This window comes from Artibeus jamaicensis, unplaced genomic scaffold (assembly GCF_021234435.1).
Source record: "Artibeus jamaicensis isolate MK-2021 breed Jamaican fruit bat unplaced genomic scaffold, CSHL_Jam_final contig_1015, whole genome shotgun sequence".
In the NCBI taxonomy this organism is placed as follows: Eukaryota; Metazoa; Chordata; class Mammalia; order Chiroptera; family Phyllostomidae; genus Artibeus; species Artibeus jamaicensis.
The window spans coordinates 18,382,868-18,401,369 of NW_026521194.1; the positions used below are offsets into that span (position 1 = coordinate 18,382,868).

The window sequence follows — 18,502 nt, forward strand, 5'->3', positions numbered from 1 at the left end:
CGGATGCGAAGGGAGAAGCCAGGAGGCTGGTGGGAGAAGAGGAGGGAGTCTTTCAGCGGCATGTTCATGCACGCAGCTCTAGTGTGCTGCCGGGACTGGGTGACACAGGAGGCGCTCCGACTCACGTGGCTCCCCCAGGGCAGCTTGAAAATGGCTTTTCCTCGAGGAGGGCAGCTTAGTGTGCAGCTCGCCAAGCTGGATGGTGCCTTTTTGTGAGCCGGCTCTGTGCGTAAGGAGAAAAAGTCTGACTCACGGAATTCTGCTCTTATCCAAGTACATGCTGGAGATCGCCACTGCACGAGTGTTCCAAAGAAGTTGGCGCGGATGGGGGAGTTCACAGGAGGAAATGATTATGCCACATTTTGTGGATGAGGAAGTGTCTTGGTCAGCTCAGGCTGTTATAACAAAATGCCACACACCAGTGGCTGAAACCACAGACTCGCTGCTCACAGTTCTGGAGGCTGGGAAGTCCAAGGGCAAAGTGTGCGCAGATTGGGCTGCCGATGAGGTCCCTCTTCCTGACTTGCAGATGGCTGCCTTCTCCATGTGTCTCATAAGGAAGAGAGAGCAAGTGAGAGCAAGCAAGCTTCGGCCTGTCTTCCTCTTCTTACAAGGGCACTAACCCCATCATGAAGGGCCTACCTTCATGATCTCCTTTAAACCTAATTAATTCCCACAGGCCTCACTCCCAAATACCACCACACCGAGTGTTTGGGCCCCAACATATGAATTTTGGGCTGGGCGGAATACAAAGATTTGGTCTGCAACGGGGGTCTCTACATCAGTGAGGTGAGGTCTGGCCACTTTCATTTCTCCACTGGTCTAATGCGTGAGGTGGGGTCAGGTGGGGGTCTGGCAGGAATAGCTCTGAGGATCAGACAGGCAGGTGGGGGCGGAGCTTCCCCTCTACTTGAATTGCTTTGAAGCCTGCAGGTCCTGGCAGAGGGCTCTTCATCCACTCAGGGAAGCTCGCTGGGGTATTTTTCAGCTGAATGAATTGCTGTTTCGGGCTTTAGTAACTGGACACATAAAATCTTTTCTTGTCATCCTTAAGCTGTTTTTCCAACCTTGAAGCCTGGAAAAGAAGAATTCCCTTGCAACCTCAGCATCCTCTTTCTTAAAACTGAGAAGCGTCTCAGGACAGTTCCTGGAATGCCGTCTGTGATATGTGGTGCATGAAAGAAATTTAACATTGAAGGAGAATTCCTTAAGATTAAACCACAAGAGAACTGTTTAGGGAGAAGCTGAGACCATAGACAGAGTTTGGCAGACAAGCGGTTTCTCACTAATAGGGCCAACGATTTCGAGGAGAATGTCATCAGTTGCAATATTAGTTTACTTTTCACCTAATGAATTTTAATGGCAGCTTTCACCATTACCTCCAGGAATCCATAAGAAACAGAAAAATCTGCCTGGCAATATATCTGTTAAGTTTCGAAAGCCAAAACTCTGGCATTATCTCAGCTTTAAAAAAAACCACATTATTTTCCCACAGAACAGTTTAAATACACCATAAGAAATGTTCATCATATCGCCGGTACTCGCTGTAACCTGAATGCAGACTCGCTTTGAGCAGTCTTTTTTTTTTGCATATCTTATTTTGTAATTCAAATGATAAAGCATATTTTGCACGAAGTTACACCTTTTTAGAGGCAGATTTTGTTCTGGAAAATTGGTGCAGCATTTTCATTTCTCAGGTCTTTACATAGCTGATTTTGTTGTCAGCAGATGTAACTGTGTTTGACAAGAGAGGCCTGTAATCTGTATCCCTGCAGGGAGTGGGCTTTTGTGAATTTCTAAATTCTGGTTAGGATGCTACTACCCCTTTCCCAGGAGGAAGGTGAAAATGCACAGGTGTCCTAGAGCTCTTAAGCAGTTCCTTCACCCTGGTTTTATTCAAAATACAGACCCTGGGAACCTGTCAGTCCACTCTGTCCTCAGCTTAACCTTCAGGTTTCGACCTGACTGGCTTCCTAATGAGGGGTGCTCCTCGTTAGCTCTGACAGAGAGCCATTGGGCCACAGGAGGCCCACGTTGACCCAGCTCACCTGACTGCAGAGGCTGAGCAGAGAAGAGGAAATCCCAGGGCGTTCCTTTTTGCTGTCTTTTTAAATGGAGTTTTTGACATTACAAGGTGGCATTTTGCACTCATCAAATACCAAAATCACTGCCTGCAAGCAAGTGCTGTTCAGATCGGCCGCCTGTACTGTGCCTCGCACAGACATCGCCCTGTTTATCTCTAGCTCGCTGAGCTCTAGCCCCTGTTCTCACTGAGATCCCACATGAGCCTTCTCACCGGCAGGGGCATTGCACTGCACAACTCTAGGAGGTGCTATTTACATTATATTCTGTATGAACAGCACCCCCAGGGCTATTGGAGTGGCACCTCTGGCATTGTATATCAGGGTCGCCTAGCATGCTGCATTAACCTAGGTCAGTCACACCACCAGACAAGAAGGCTTCCTACCCCAAGTCTTTGAGATTCCATACCATAGTGGGCTTTCTCACTGGCCTGGTTAGGCAGCTTGTAGCTTCTTCTCTAAAGCCTTGAAGCTAACCCTCTGGATGTTGCCTGAAATTCTACTATTTGTGGTATTAGTTTTCTGTTGCTGCTATAACAAATTATCACAAACTTGCTGGCTTAATGCAAATTTGTCTTATAGTTCTGTAGGCCAGAAATCCACTGCGAGTCTTACCAGGCCCAAATCTAGGTGCTGGAAGGTGGGCTCCTTTCCGCCAGCTCTCCTGGAGAATCCCTTTTCTTGTCACTCAGGTGTTGGCAGAATTCAGTTCCATGACGTCACAGGGCTGAGGGTCCCAATTCCCCCCTGACTGGCCACTCCTAGAGGCCGCTCTCCAGCCCTTGCCTGGAGACTCTTACAGTGCAGAGCAGTCTTCTGGAAGGAGAACATTTCTCACCTCAGTTCTCTTCTTTAAGGACTCATGTGATTGGGTTGAACCCACCTGGATAATTCAAAATAATCTCCACGTCTGGAGGTACTTAACTTTAGTCACATCTTCAAAGTCAAGTACCATAACGTAGTCACAGGTTCCTGGGATTTACAGTGAGGATGTTGTTTGGAGGCCATTCATCTGCCGATTACGTCATTGACTCAATTATTTTCCATCTTTGAATGGTTAAGTGTTGAAACCAATTATTTATTGAGAATTCTGTTTCAGAGAACATTAACTGATTGCCACTGTTTTTTCCATCCACAGATGTATATTTTCTCATTTAATTCCTTCGATGAACCTGTGAGCTAATATGACTGTCAGCCAAGAATGCAATCAGCTGCAAGTAACATAAACCCCAAAGAACACTGGTTTATTATTTTTAAATAAAACGGAACTATGTAGCAGCTTGATGATGACATCAGGACCTCAAAACTCTATCTTCTCTTCTCTTTCCTTTTCTCTTCTTTTTTTGCATGTCTTTTATTGTTGTTCAAGTGCAGCTGTCTCCATTTTCCTGCCACCAATTTTCCCTGTGCCACGCACCCCCATGTCCCACCCTCAATCCTCCCTCCCTTTGGGTTTGTCCGTGGGTCCTTCAATACCTGTTCTTTGATAACCCTTCCTCTTCTTTCCCACATTTCTGCCCTTCTCCTTCCCCTCCAGTTACTGTCAGTTTGTTCTTTATTTCGACGTTTCAGGTTCTATTTTGCTTGCTTGTTTGTTTTGTTGATTAGGTTCCACTTATAGGTGAAATCGTATAGTAGAGACTCTGTCTTTTCTGAGAAGGAAAATTCTATGGTAATGAATAGTATGAACCCTGCAGCCCATTGTATGGGTTTGTATAAATTTCATACACTGCAAATAGGGATAATATACTCAGCCAATGGGATTGAGGAGTGAATTAATACATTTAATGTGCCCCAAACCATACCTAGTGCATAGTAAATGCTCAATAACTATTGGCTATTTTAAATGTTGGCATCACCATGTACCATGTTGGGTTTTGACTTCATAGCTTCATGCTTATCCCCTCATGGTTACAAGATGGCTGCTGGGCTTCTAGCTATCACCTCTAGGTCCCAGGCAGAAAAGAGAAAACACAAGTAAGGAAGAAGGAGGCAGGTTTGTTATTTTTATCAGGAAGTCAAACACTTCCCAGAAATCCCCACCCGCTTTTGCTCACTTTTCATTGGCAGTAGTGACCTACAACCTTCCCTACGCTGAAGGAGAGTCTAAAAAAGCAAGTTTTTTGTTTGTTGTTTTTTTATATAACAAGGAATATGGATGGGCAGCCATATATCATCCCTACTTCTTGTCGATTTTTCCCCAGTTTCAATAAAATAGTGACCTTTTCAGCAAAGAACAAGAGAACGAGAAACCCTGGAGGGCACTAGCAGGACATGCAGTCAGCCACTGGTGCTGGAGCGCGCCTGAGTCTCGACTGCATCCCGGGCAAAGACTGCGGTGGGGGAATGGTGGAAGGTGCAGAGGTGGGGGACAGCCTCTGGCTGTTGGTAGTGTTTTGGGTTGAATTGTGCCTCCCCACAAAATACGTTCAAGTCCTAAATTCCACTACCTGTGAATGGGACCTTATTTAAAAATGGAGTCTTTGCAGATATAATCAAGTTAAAATGATCTCCTGCTGGATTAGTGTGGGTCCTGGTCCAATGCTTGGCATCTTTATAAGAGAAAAATTTGAGTACAAAGACACATAGGTAGGATGCCATGTGACGACAGAAGCAGAGATTGAGGTCTGCTCTAATAAAGGTGTAATTCCAAAGTTTGCCAAAAAAAAAAAAGAGTTTCTTTTGATGCTTTTTATTTTTATTTATTTTTTTGATGCTTTTTAATACTTGGGTGCAGACTGGTTTGTCTCTTGCTCTAGTGAGACAATCCATCAAACGCTCCTACAGTCACCACTGCTGGCAGGGGAGGGGGGTAAGTACCACAGAAAGACCCGTGGGCAGAAGGGAGAACTCCAGCCAAGAGCACGGAGAGGCTAGGGATCAGTCGAGTTCCCCCTGGGGGAGAACAACCTGTTTATTCCTCTACAGCTTACCCTGAGCCCTAGGTTTTGGCCAACAGTGTGTGTCCCCCAAAAGTTGCCCTACCTCTGGGAGCCTCACAGGCCGCTGGGGCGTCCTCCAACTGGCTTAGCACAGTGTGTCTAAACTTCGCTTTTTTTTTTTACCATGTTGTGATTGTTACTGTATTTATTTGTACCATTAGCTACTTAATATTTGCTTAAATATTTTTATTTGAATGGTAACTTACTTCACTACCATAAGTGGAAAAAATCCAGGGTCATTTTGTATTAAATGGAAGACAATCGCACAATTCATTCAATGAAAGCAAAGCAAAGTTACTACATTCAGGCTGGAGCCTGCAGAAGTCTGAGGCCTGCTCTGGGTTAGTAAGAGACTAGCGGGCCGTAGGTGGGTGTTGGAGACGTACTAGCACCTGACCTGGTCTTTCTCCTTATACAAAATACAGAATTGGAAAGGAAATGTTTTCTCATGGTGATTGTGTGCTATTGGAGTACTGCCTGGTCAGACACTTTGTAAAAATCAGGGCTCATAATGCTCAGAACACTGGGTGTCCATTGACTGATAAAGTAAATGTTTCATGTACATCGTTTCATGTACTCTTCACGCTATCCTATGAGGTGGGCGTGATCATTACCACCTTAGAGACAGGTAGCTGAGGCTAAGAGGTGGTCAGTAACTAGGTGAGTCACCCAGCTTGTCAGCACAAGAGCCGCTTGTGACCCACCCACCCACCCAGTGCCTGACTCTAAGATGGGTTATCCTCTCCCAGAGAACTGGGCAATGGGGAGGGTGCATCTGCCGGTTTCACCCTTCAACCTTGGCCCCAAATGACTCTGTTCATCAATGCCACTCTGATGAGTTTGCTTGAGCATGGTGATGGTGTAAGATCCCAGTGACAGAGAGCAGCAATGTCATAGTGAAAGTCCCAGGGAAGGATGGAGGTGTCCTAATATCAGGTCCCTGAGAAGGATCTCACTGCTTCTCAACACAGGATGCTGCCACTTGCCGCTGGGAATCCCCAACTTTGCCCTCCACCCCCACCTTACATGGCCCAGGCCTGGTTTGTGTGTTGGGGGATTGGGGTGACCCATCGTAGAGGCTCAGTCCCCTGTTCTGGGACAAAGCTGGGTTCCACACACTCGATACCCATGGTAGTGGGTTCACCGGCAGATCCATCCTCACATGCCCGTCACTATACTGCATTCCCTGCTGAGGGCCTGCATCGGGGTTGCTTGATTTTGCAGAACAGAGCCCAGAGGGCAGGAGCCTTTGAAAATGGGTCACCAAGCAGTGTGGCCCCACCTCTGTGAGGCTTCCCCTTTAAAGCCTGGGTAGAAAAAATCACCGTGAAGAGGCACAGCCCGGGGCCAAACATTGTCACACTGTGAAGGTCAAGAGAGGGTCAGGAGAAGAATGGATATTGAAAGGCCACCTGGACAGCAGGGCTCTGCCTGGGTCCCCATCACCCCCTTCCCCACCCTGCCATCTCTCCCCGGGCTTTGGGAGGCCAGGTGGTGGGTGGAAGGGCACAAGGCAAAGGCTTCATTTTTCTAATCACCCCACATGTTGCTTATCAGAGGGATTTTGACTCCTAGGTGGTGGAGCTATTGGGGGCTCGGAACCGGGAAGGTGTAATATGACTAAAAGCTGCTTTAATAAAAAACAGGGCTGGGTTTAAGCTGCACTCTCCATAAATCAAAGGGTGACACCACCATTCTCTCTGAAGATCAGCGAGACAGCGTGTTTGGGGTCTGCGGCGGCTCTTAAATCTAATCGACAGCTCTCTGAGCACAAACACAGCCATGGCTGGAGGACGGAGGTGGCTGCTCGCTGGAAAACGTCCTGAGGAGCACGCGCATTTCCCTGGTGATGAGGATGCTGAATGGTTCTGAGCTGAGAAACCTTGGAAAACAATTAGGCAGAGAAGTGAGATAACCTGTTGAAATTATGGCCCCACACTTTACTGCTCTTAATAAATTTTCTGGCAGCTTCTCTCCAGCTCGGGGTGCTGGTCTGTTTCTACCTTTAGCAGTTGGGGGTATTAAGTCATCAAAGTTTCATCTACCTGTCTGACTTCAGCCAGAAGGACAACTTGTTTGTCTGGATACCTTTCAAAACTGCTGTCTACATAGATTATAATTTAATATATGGTGGAACTAACAGAAGGCTGCCTGTTTCTTGAATCTAAAATGTCAAAATCTGCATTTACACGTTCTAAATTTTCTTCAGTGTTGCCCTCACTCTACATCGTAATCACAGGGTAAGCTATGAAGAATTAAGAAAATTGCACTGAGATTTACGGCCCAGCCCCTACTCATTGCTGTAGCAAGGAGCACTGTGGACTCAGGGCTGGAGCTGAGATCGGGGCTGCCCTTTACTTACCATAGCTGGTTCTTATTCCCTTAGAGCCTCAGTTTTTCCATCTGCAAAACGGAGATAATGCCACCGTAATTGATGTGAAGAGAAGATGAGGTAAACGCAGAGAAAGCACATAGCGTTGCTCCTGGATGGTCAGTCAGTATTAGCCCTCCCCTCTTTAGTAAGGGCTCATGATGCGAAGAAATCTTCTGGTGTAACTCACACTGTGCTTCCTTCTGGGCCTATCTCATTGATTTAAATACCCATTTGTGTGAGCGATTCTCCCAAGTACCTCAGTCCCTGGAGTCCCTGAATATCTTTTATTCTCGGTGGGTCTGAAGTTCCAAAAGCAACTTTTCTTAGTTCATTTAAGGCTGTTTCTTCGTAGAGTGAGAGGATTAAGTGGGATAAATTACAAAAAAAATATTTCAGCCAGTCTCTGGCACTTACCGAGTACTTAATACTAATATTAGCTATTATTATTATGAAGCTACAACCCTCCCTACTCTCCGGCCCCCAGATCCTATGTATTTAGAGGTTTTCGGTGCAGATGTTCGTGTTCTGTTCTTTATCTGGAAAGCCAGTATGCTTCTTTGTGTGGCTTGTTTTGATTCTTCCCAATCTTTAAGGGGATTTCGGGTGCCGCCTCTTCTGTAAGAACTACCCTGATCCTGTCTATGCCCAAAGGCAACAGGCGGGTTTCCCGGGCAGCATCTGCCTCCACAAACACTCACCACATTTGGCACCGAGTTTTGGTTCTTTGTACACCTGTTTCTCATGCCTTCGTGACTGTCAGGTGTTTGAGGACAAAATCCAAGACTCTTCCATGGTTGGGATCCTTTGCAGCATTTAACGATGTCTGACAGGAAGAATCTGTTGGGCTATAATTGAACCTCATTTTATTTTTATACTTCTTATTAGCTGGACTGGGCAGAAGAAGCGCCACGTCAAGCACCATTAGGGGCCCGTACACTATTTTTCATGGCATTGCCCGTTTATGGTTATGCAGCAAACTTGGGTTTTGGGGATTGTGTGGGGAGGGTCAGTAATAACCAGCCCAATAAAGGTTCAAGTTGAAAGGATGATCACAGAATGTTAAATGTCGACGGCTAAAGCACCTCTCCTCCTTTAACCAAGACTGATGGTCCCTGAGAGTCCAGTGGATAGGGAGGCGCAGGGGCGATGCACACTGGCCAGACGCTGAGGGCAGAACTTCTAAGGTGAGCTGGCGGGGTGCCCACCCACATCGCAGAGCTCGCTCAGGAGCTAGCCCAGTGTGCCGGGAACATAGCAGCTTCTCAAAAAGTACGAATGCAAAAAGGGTGTTCAGCCTCTTCTTCTCCTGCGTAGCCCTGGGTTACCAGGGCGGCTTCTCCATGCCTCGGGTTCTTCAGCTATAAAATAAGTGTGAGCCTGATGTTCTTTGGCTGGAGGAGAATCAAAAATTACTGCGGTCCTGAAATAGTCTGCATGTATCGTAAACAATAATTCATAAGAATAAACATGGCTGCTAAAAAAGAAATCTCAGTTGTCAAGACATGTACAAGGTAATCTCTAGTTTCTCTGGATGCGCCTAAGTACTGTTCATCAAATCTTTATCTCAGCACCACCGTACATGGGACTCAGTTTCCTTATGGAAGGTCTGGGAGCAATCCAACTCACCACGTACAGTTGTGGAAAGGAACAAGTAATGCAAGAGATTGCAAAGCACTGGCCTAAAACCCGAGGAATTATACAATAATAACAGTAATCATCTGTCACTAAAAGTATTTCCATTTTAGTAGGTTATAAGTAATACATTTTCTCTTAAGTCTCTCTTACTCTCTAAATAATGCATCACCCACTGCATTTACAAGCTGCTAGCCTGCTTCGTGTTTTAAATGGGAGTCTGGCCTGCCCACGTGAGCTAACACCATTCACCTCAAGAATAATAGCAGGCGATCTTTAACAACAGGACTTAGAGATTTATGGTTTGAGCTGTGAGATGGAACGTCAGCAGTGCAGCAACTCAGAAAAAGAATCTTCACACCTCATTTCTTCATTCAAATGAATTCAGCAAACATGTCTTGAGCACAGAGGCAGAGCCAGGCAATGTGCTGCAAATCCGATACTCCTTAGAAGGCCACACAGACATGGAAACTAATCACTGTAATCGAGGTAATAAAAGTTTTATTGAGGACCTGCAGAAAGTAGCTTGGCAACATACAGGATGGAATTACCAAGTCGGCCCTGGGAGGAGGGCTGTGGAAGGTGTCTTGGTGGGTTTAGCTGCAGATAACTGAGTCCCTTCCAGCTAGTGTAAAGAGAGAAATTTAACATGGGGGGTGAGGTGTTTGCAAAACTGTTGGAGGAGCTGGAGGAGCAGGCTCTAGGCAGGGCTTCCAGGAATAAATCTTAGAACAACATACAGGACTGGCTCACAGAGGGAGTTGGTGCCCTTCAAGGATCAGAAGGTCAGGGCCCCCAGAAGCAATGCTCCAGATGCCAGCAACAGAATCCTGTTGCCTTGGCTGTGATCCGTGCTAACACAATGCTCACAGTGCTCCAGGAAGCCAGACTGGGCACTGCTGTGGTAAAACCAACCCCCTCTGCTACCGTGTGTGCCAGCAGAAGCATGCCTGGGCCTCAGTCCCATCTTACAGGGTGTTCGGTCTGACTGGCACAAGCTGGGTCTGGTGGAGCTCAGGCTACAAGAACTCTGGGAAACGTGGTCTCCAGCTTCAGTACCTCTGGGCTGTCATAATTCTTGCAGTAAGAGGGTGGATGGTATGAGGGAGCCAGTCTCCAGTTTCTGCCTTCAATTCTTCACGAGGAAAGAGCCGCTTTATCTGGTACCTGCAGGATGATTGAGGGACCAAGGGACACAGGGCGTTTGAGCAGGAGCAGCTGTGCTTGCTGCATGTTGTCATGGTGTGGAGCTGTGGAATGCACGCCTGGTTCGAAGAAACCAGTAATTTGAAACAACAGGAGCAAAAGATGTAAAACAAGGAGCCAGAAGACCTAAGGAGGGAGAGGTACAGTGCACTGAATTTGAAGGGCTTTGTTTGGGTTTTAGACTTTAAATTGTAAGTAGTAAGGTCAGCCATAAAAGTTTTAAGGAGTGTGTACATGTGTATATGTGTGTATGGCAGGGGTACACAGAGAGAGAGTGGAGAGAGAGAAAGAGAATGGAGGGGCAAGGATTAATTTTCCTTGACTGCTGGGCAACTATATATGTTATATATGGTGGTGTGTTGGTATATGTTTAACCACTAGGCTCTACAGAGGGATAAAAAAGTCCTGATCTGCACAGAATGCCAATTTCTGTGTTGTAGCTGCTTCCAACACAAGGGATGCTCTCTTTCAAGCTACGGATGTGACATCGGTGAACATGGGGGTGGGAAGAGAAATGGACAACCAGCTCCAGAACTCCGGTATTTGTGATGCGAGCGCATTCTCAAAAAGGTTGCATAAAAATTATAGTGCCTTTCACAGGTGCTGAACCAGAGACCTAGAGAAATAAGTATTTTACCCCAAGGTATGCAACTAATCAGTGGCTGAGACTTGTTTTAGGTCCAGGTCTGCCTGTTCTCAGAGCCAGCATAGGGGACTAAGCTGCCTCTGGAAGAGTAACATGGTCAGATCTCCATTTCCAACAATTCCTCTGGCCGTGCCGAGCACAGATTGTTATCACAGCATAAGAGTTCTAGACAGCACGTAAATGAATGGGTGTGTGCATGTTCCAATGGGATTTTACTCACTGAAGCATGTGGTAGGTCTCTACAGTGCAGAGATGGGCTGGGAGGAAGTGTGGTCAGAGGCGGGAGTCACATACAGGTTACTGAAGAAGCTAAGTGAGAAGGCCACGCACACTGGGCTTTCAGGAAGCGCAGACGCACTGGACAGAGTTGCGGGGTGCAAGGGCTGGCCTTCCATGACATCAGGTGGGGATGGGCTGGGAGGCGGGGGCACAGTTAGAAATGGAAAGGCAAGGATAATGTCCAGGTCTGGTTTGTAACTGTGAACATGGCGGTGCCATTGGGTGGGACAGAGTCATGAGATACAGGTTTCTTTACAAACTTATGCTCTGAATGTGGGCCTGTTTAGTTCAGGTGCCTGAGGAAGGTCCAAGTGGGGATGTCCAGGAGGAAAGCAGAAACCCAGGTGCCCAGGAGACAGATCCGAGTCAGCAATGGTGAGCAGATCAGTCCAGAGATGGTAGCTGAAACCTTGGCTGTAGGTAAACTTGAAAGGGGGGAAGGGTGGGTCTGAGAATAAGCTGATAAAGGGATGATCTCAAGGAAATCAATCCAGAGTCATGTTTCTATAAACAAAGTAAGAGTGTTACAGCCTGAGAGAGAATTCCACAGTGTTGGATGTTGTCGTGGGTACTTCCACGCACTCCCCAGATCTCACTTCAGCAGTAAAAAAATGTTGCACCCACAGCTGCGAGGACCTCCCAAGGACGACCTCCACCCGCCTGTCCTCTTTGGGGACTGCCTCACCTTGAAGAACACTGCCCGGTCCTGCATCTCACCCTCTCTCGGGGTAGCCCATATCCTCTGGCCAACATGGGGGGATAAGGGCCTAGCTCCCTCGTCCCAACTTGGGACACTTCTGCAGGACCACTGTGGCTTCAAATTCCCCTGGAGCGATGGATGAGGACTAAGTTGAGAGTGATTGCAGCCCAGCTTCTGCCTCTACCCCATCCCACCTCCTGCCCCCACCTGCTTCAGGTACTGAACCCAAGGGCACCTCTAAATAAACACCCTACTTGCTTGTCTTCATTTCAAGTCTGTTTCTCAGGAAGCCCAGCATGGGACAGATCCCTTTTCCCTGTGTCCTCTGTCTCATGCCATTGTTATTCAAGGGTTAGCAGGACCACACCAACCCATTCATTCACCACTGGCGGTGGGTGCAAATCGAGACTCCGACATCTTATTGACTGAATAAAGCTTTATTTTAATGCAAAATAAAACAAGAAAATTTTGTATATTCATATATAACAACATCCAAAATGTTTTCTGTAGTACAAATGGAATCATCTTAAAAAGTCTGTAAAGAATTTATTCTCTACCCCCATATGCCAAAATGTGATTCACATAATTTATATTCAGGACTTAGGAACAGACTTGGTATCACAGAAGCACAGGAAAACACTAGAAAAAGTGACTGTATCAACAGCAGGTTTTGTTTCTATGTTCCAGTAGTAAACAGCACTGCAGTCAGCATGGATGGAGCAGAGCCCGCTCCAGGGCCGAGTCAGAACGGGTCTGGGGTGAGTGCGCTCTCTACTCCGCTTGGTAGTTAAGCCCAGTCAGGCTGTGCAATTCTATGACTATTTAAGGACAGGAGGGAGAAAGGGTTTCACTCACAAGTCGTCGCTGCGTGTGACATTCTAAGCTTGTTTTAGATACCTAACTTTTACTCTCCTTTTTCTCAGACAGGGACTTTGTCAGGGTAGCCGATGAAGAACCCTCTTCCCGCTCTCATTGCAGCACCATCCCTGCCTAAGTCAGTGTGAATGGGAGTGCAGAGAAGTGCTGCTGCTGGCGGCTTCTGAGCCCAACCCCCGCCTGCCTCACTGTACTCAGTCGGGACTTTTTGCTGCTCATGGGCTCCGAAAGCAGTAGGGTGCCTACCTGATTTAGCACCAGTTTGAAGGTCCATCATTGTGGATTTCAGAGTTTAATGCCGATGGGGATTTTACAGACACACATTCCTCTCCACACCACACTCTCCAGATCTCTCTCTCCCCCCCTGAAGTGCTAAGATATTTCTCCAAAGAGAATGAATGTGGTTGTTACAAGTTAGGAGAATAAACACCCTTAAAGGCTCCATCTCTGTGCACACCCACTCATGGCAACTCCACAAGCCACCAGGTAGAGTTCCCTCAGAAAACAGTTTAAATGAGAGAAGATCACGAATCTTTGGGGGGGGACGATGAGTCATGTTTTAATTTTATTTAATTGGTGACAAAAATAAGGCTACAATGAAGCCTCAAATCTCCTCTACCAGGCAGTAGCACAGTTAGCTCCTCCAAGTGACCGGGGCGGGGGTGGGGGGTCTGTGGGTCTTACCAAGCTCTCAATGACAAGATCCGGGCTGTCTTAGGGGGGGTGAATGTATGCAGACCTAAAAAAACAAAATCTAAGAATAATGATGTTTCTTCAATTTTTGTTACTCAATTGTGATTTAAGTGAATGCTCTTGTCTTGGAGCTTGTCTTTCATCCACGGATCCGATGTAGTGGAAGGGCAAATGCCATGCAGAGAGGGATACTGCCACAGCCCAGGGACGCAACTGGCTAATGAGCTATTGTGTTTCCCTCCCTTGCAGAGGAATAAGTTCTTCTTCAATGAAAAGTTTGCAGTGGTGTTCTCCCTTTCACCTCTCTACTCCTGTAAGGAGGGACCCAAATGGAAGCCTTTAAAATATCTAGTGACTTAGGCCAAAATGTCATTGCAAGGCTTAGATGACCTGGTGGTCATGTCAGGAGCCAGGTGGTGTATGTCAGTGGATTTCAGCTCCCTGCGCACCTGCTCCTGGGAGGGTTCTGAGCTACACAGAGATACCTGATGGAGTTTTTCCAAGGCCATAAATAAACCTGCAACTATTTCCTGCTACTGGATACCTACTGATTATAGCCTGGTCTTCTGAATACTCTAAACAACCTGTTCTCTTAAATTCTGGAAAGAGTTCTGCAACTTCTGGGTGGTGACCACTGGAGCATTGGCATGAAGGCATTTATAATGCGTACATTCAAGCTGTTCTTAATTGCTGCTTGCCATGATGGAATCTGTCATCCACATAACGGTGGGTTCTTTTGGGCAAGGTCAATGGGGCATGTGTGGTACTTCAAGCAAAAGAGAAAACTGCTATAATTGTTTTGTGGTCCTCTGTAACAGTCCCTTCTCGTCACTGGCTGCCCCTCTGAATTAGCAGCTGCTGTGCTGTGCATGCGCCATGAAACCACACTTGGAGCAACCTACCCTGAGCCTGCCTGCAGGAGGTACTGTGCTCACCAGGTGGCAACGTGGTGAAAATAGGGGCATTTTTCCTACAAAGGCCACTCCCCAGTGAGCCTTGGTCTTAATCAGAAGCAGCCTTCTGGCTGGATTATGTCCAAGACATTTGGTTAAACTCTGGGCCACCATGAAGAGCTGGCTTCCAATGCTTCCAAACATGTTAGATGTCCCCACATGACCACTTTCTTCTTTTCTTATTTTGATGGAGGGGAAGGCAGCTTTCGGCATGTTGGCCAGGAAACCCTGCAGCTCATCTGTACTTCGCCTCTAGGTGAGCAGGGCTGAGGGTCCTCGGCCTCTTTGCACAAATTGTAAACAACCTGAAGGTGCCTGGCTTGAGAGAGATGACAGAGGGCAAAGCCAACTTGACAGTCTATTTTCAAGAGGGCCACCAGTAAGTTGTAGTTTAGAAAATGACACCTCTTCAAGTCCAGGAAATAACACTATTTAAGTCTCAAACCGGCAGCTGCATCATTCTTGGTAACAGAACTGTATTTTAAATTAAGAAAAATGAGACTAAACTGGGCTAGATGGATCTCTATATATTTAATTGTACTATGATTTATTAAATCCTATCAGTTAGAGATATTCTAATATTGGCCAAAGTACCTCTAAATTGAACTCAATATTTGGAGGGGGGATAAAGAAGGAAGGTGAAAAGGCTTAAAGTATGTTAAGAGTCACTGAAAAATTCAACCTGCTGTCCCCAGTTCCTACTGTTCTCCAGTCTTTTGTCTGCATTCTCATTTGGGTCAGGGTCTAAGTTTTAGCTATTCTTTTGGAATAAAAAAAAATAGCTGCAAAGCTCAAAAGAAATTGTGATGGGTTTGAAGGGTGGGGTTTCAGCTTTTCAAAACCATACACCTTCACTCCCTAGTTGGACATCCTGGCCTTGCACTCTCCCTGATTTTGTTAATCAAATACAGCAGGTACAGAACGATCTAGTTTTCTGTGTCTTCCCCCTTGCCGTCCCTTCTGATTTCTTTTTTCCTTTATTATTTCCTTACTCATCAAACTTTTCAGAAAGCATTTTTATCTTTCATTCTCATTACTGGTAATCACATACCTCACACACACACACACGTCAGTCATTGCCATGTACTACCTGCTGGTAATCAGTCTCTAAAGGTCACAGTCAGCCCCTCCCTGTCCCTGGGGTACAGATGGCACTGTTTGGCACTGAGTCTGAAATTGGCACCTCCAGGGCATTGCAGCCTGTGTGCCCTGGTCAGTGGGGCCTCTTTCTCTCAAGTACATTTTAGTCCTGTAGCCCTGAAGTGGGAGGCTGAGAGCAGAGAGGCCTGGGCTATCACGATCATGGGCAGGAGATGTGGGGAGGACTGAGACCACCTGTCCCCATGGGATGGTGCCTGGGGCATGGGAGGGAGGAAGGTGTTGGGGGGGTGGGTGTTCAGCCCTCTTAACCTGATCACCCTGGTCCTTGGAATATATTCCTTCTGGAAGTTCTGACTAGCTCTGCATGTTCTTCCAGGGTGCTAATACTGCATTTGCATCTTACTTTTCTATAAAAAGTGAGGAAACGTGAAACACTTATACCAAATGAATGGTACAAGGAACCTGAGAAATTCTACAAATCAACAACTGCAGTCTTCCTCTGGGTAGAAAACATTTCAAGGAGATTGAAAGTTGTGCTTGCTGTTTTTCTTCTCATTGAAAACATCACTCACTTAAGATGCCCACATTTGCAGCCACTCCTCAGACTCAACAATAGGGTGGGTGGAGGTCAGCTTCTGAATGGATGACGATCCAGGGCAGAGCTGCCTCCACGCTGCCCATTCTGTGGGCCGTGCATGAGCAGCTTCTCTGGCCCGGGAGATGCCACGTGGTACATCTCCTCTGTTATTTGCCTGATCAAATGCCACTCCCAGTGAATTTAACCATTTTAAAAGTACTTCAAATATCAGGCAGTGTTCTTTTTATGGCCCCATCCATTCTCTTTCTCCTGATGTTTCCCCTCCAAACTCCTGTCCCTTCCTTTTCCCTCTAATTAGCAGTCAGGTGTTACAAACTCAGAAAAAAAAAAAACCCAACCTAATCTGTACCAATGAGAGTCTTAACAGGAAGAAGGCCATAAGGAAGGGTGATGTCAGATGTCCTCCTTCCTGGGCTGCATCGAGCTTGGTGGTGTCCAGCTACACAGCTGCGGTCATGGGGTTCTTCTGCCGGGGATCTGGGGTCCGGTAGGGGTACTGGTCTGGGCTGCCCCCTCGGGGCCCTGGTCTGCCCATTTCCTGGTAGCCTGGCACTCGGTGGTGCTGAGGGGGCGAAGGTGGAACGTCTTGTCGGAAGGGTCCTTTGTACTGGGGGGCTGGTGGGGGTGGGTAGTACTGGGGATACCGGAGATCCGTGGCCCTCAGATCTGCGGGGCGGGGATAGCCCCCTTTGGGAGGGTGCGCAGGGTGAGCCCCTGGGTAGTATGGAAGCTCCTGCTCCTTGTAGAGCCCTCGAGGCACTGCTGTCAGATAGTCCACAGGATCGGCTGGTCCTCCCCTGGAAAGAGAAGAACAGACACGTATCAGTAGCCACTTAGTGGCTGCACAGCTGAAGACCACATTCCTGCCTTCTGTCGAGCTAAGCAACAATGAAGAACAGCTTGAACAGAAGCTCTGTGCATGCCTGTGCAGCAGCCGTCCAAATGCCACCACCCAGAGGTTCCAGCACTTTTCCCAGTATTCAGGGAACAGGTCAGTGCGGCCAGGGGGACATGAGCAGAAGTGACAGGTGCCCTTAAAAAGAAGAGCAGGGCCCTGGCTGGTGTAGCTCAGTGGATTGACCATGGGCCTGTGAAGCAAAGGGTCGTTGGTTCCATTCCCAGTCAGGGCACATGCCTGGGTTGCAGGCCAGTTCCCAGTAGGGGCCACGTGAAAGGCAACCACACATTGATGTTTCTCTCCCATTCTTTCTCCTTCCCTTTCCCTCTTTCTAAAAATAAATAAATAAAATGCTAAAAAAAAAAAGGAAACATGAAAACAGAATTTTAAAAAAAGAAGAGAGGGAATCTTCTTCCCTCTTCTCCTTCCTGTTGGCCATTGGAGTGGCCACTTTAGACCGCAGGGGAAAAGTCACATGCCGAGGAAGGCAGAGCAGCAGAAGGCAAGAGTCCTTGACGCCACAGTGCCACCCTATCAGCCAGGACTGCTCACACTCAGATGGTACATGAGGGAGAAATATGCTGCCGAACTGTGCATGCCCGCTTACCCTGGCCTTGATTAGAGTGGCCAAACTAGTTTCCTCAACAAGGCAGAATCTGAGTCTCCCAAGGCCGTGATCATTCTGCCCCTTCCCCTCTCTACCTCTCTGAAGTTGGTCCAGCATAGAAAAGTAGAAATGTACAGATTATTCAGAGCCTCAAGTTCCCATGGATTACACTCCCTTCTTGCTGAGGTCTGTGGGTGCTCTTTCCACGGTCACAGTCTTTGTCTAACTAACTCCTTTGTCTTTTGTCACATCCCTGTGTGGATTAGTGTGCCCTCCCCTCTCTACGGTTCCTAGGAAAAGTCTAACCCAGAGCTGGGAGTCGTTCACCCAGAACTTCGATATAAAGCAATCCCCCTGCAATTTCCAGAGGCATGCCCAGGCCAGGAGCAGAATGGGAAAAGCCAAAGCAGCTGCACGTTACACAGTGTGACCAGCAGGCACACAGAAAGGTCCGGGCAAGAAAAAACATGAACAGAGAGCGACCCTGTCTAGATCCTTCTGCTAAGACAACAAGCCTCTTCCGATCCATTTGCCATAACAGAAGCAATAGGTCTCTAAACCACGTACAGATCACTGCATCTTACCTCGCCTGGAGTTCAACAGATGCGTTCTATTTGCAGCTCTTAAAATCCCATAAACCTTCTGTGCACCACCGCCTCCAGATCCTTCCCACTTTTTACTCCTCCCCTCCTTTTATTATTTTCTTAAAGGAAAACAACAGCAATCATAATTAGTACAAAGCTCTCCAAAGTCGGGATACACACTGGGAGGACACTTGAAAGAAATGACAAGGCTGTAAGGGCAGAGTGTCTGTGGTTAATCAGACACCGCCAATGAGGGTCAGAATCACCCTGTAATCTGCAGAGTTTGATGTTAAAACAGCTCTGTAAGTTCCCCAAATCGATGAAGGTTTGAC

The 18,502-nt window shown here is 47.1% G+C and overlaps 1 protein-coding gene across 2 annotated transcripts in view; it reads right to left on the reverse strand.

Moving 5' to 3' along the window:
• Positions 1-12,291: 12,291 nt before the first annotated feature.
• PARD3B (par-3 family cell polarity regulator beta) overlaps positions 12,292-18,502 on the reverse strand; it is a 977,832-nt gene continuing 971,621 nt past the window's right edge. For both annotated transcript variants that reach the window (XM_037166016.2, XM_037166014.2), the window contains one exon: positions 12,292-16,878. In XM_037166016.2, the coding sequence (XP_037021911.2) occupies positions 16,521-16,878 (358 nt within the window). In that variant the 3' untranslated portion in view covers positions 12,292-16,520. The remainder of the gene's footprint in view (positions 16,879-18,502) is intronic.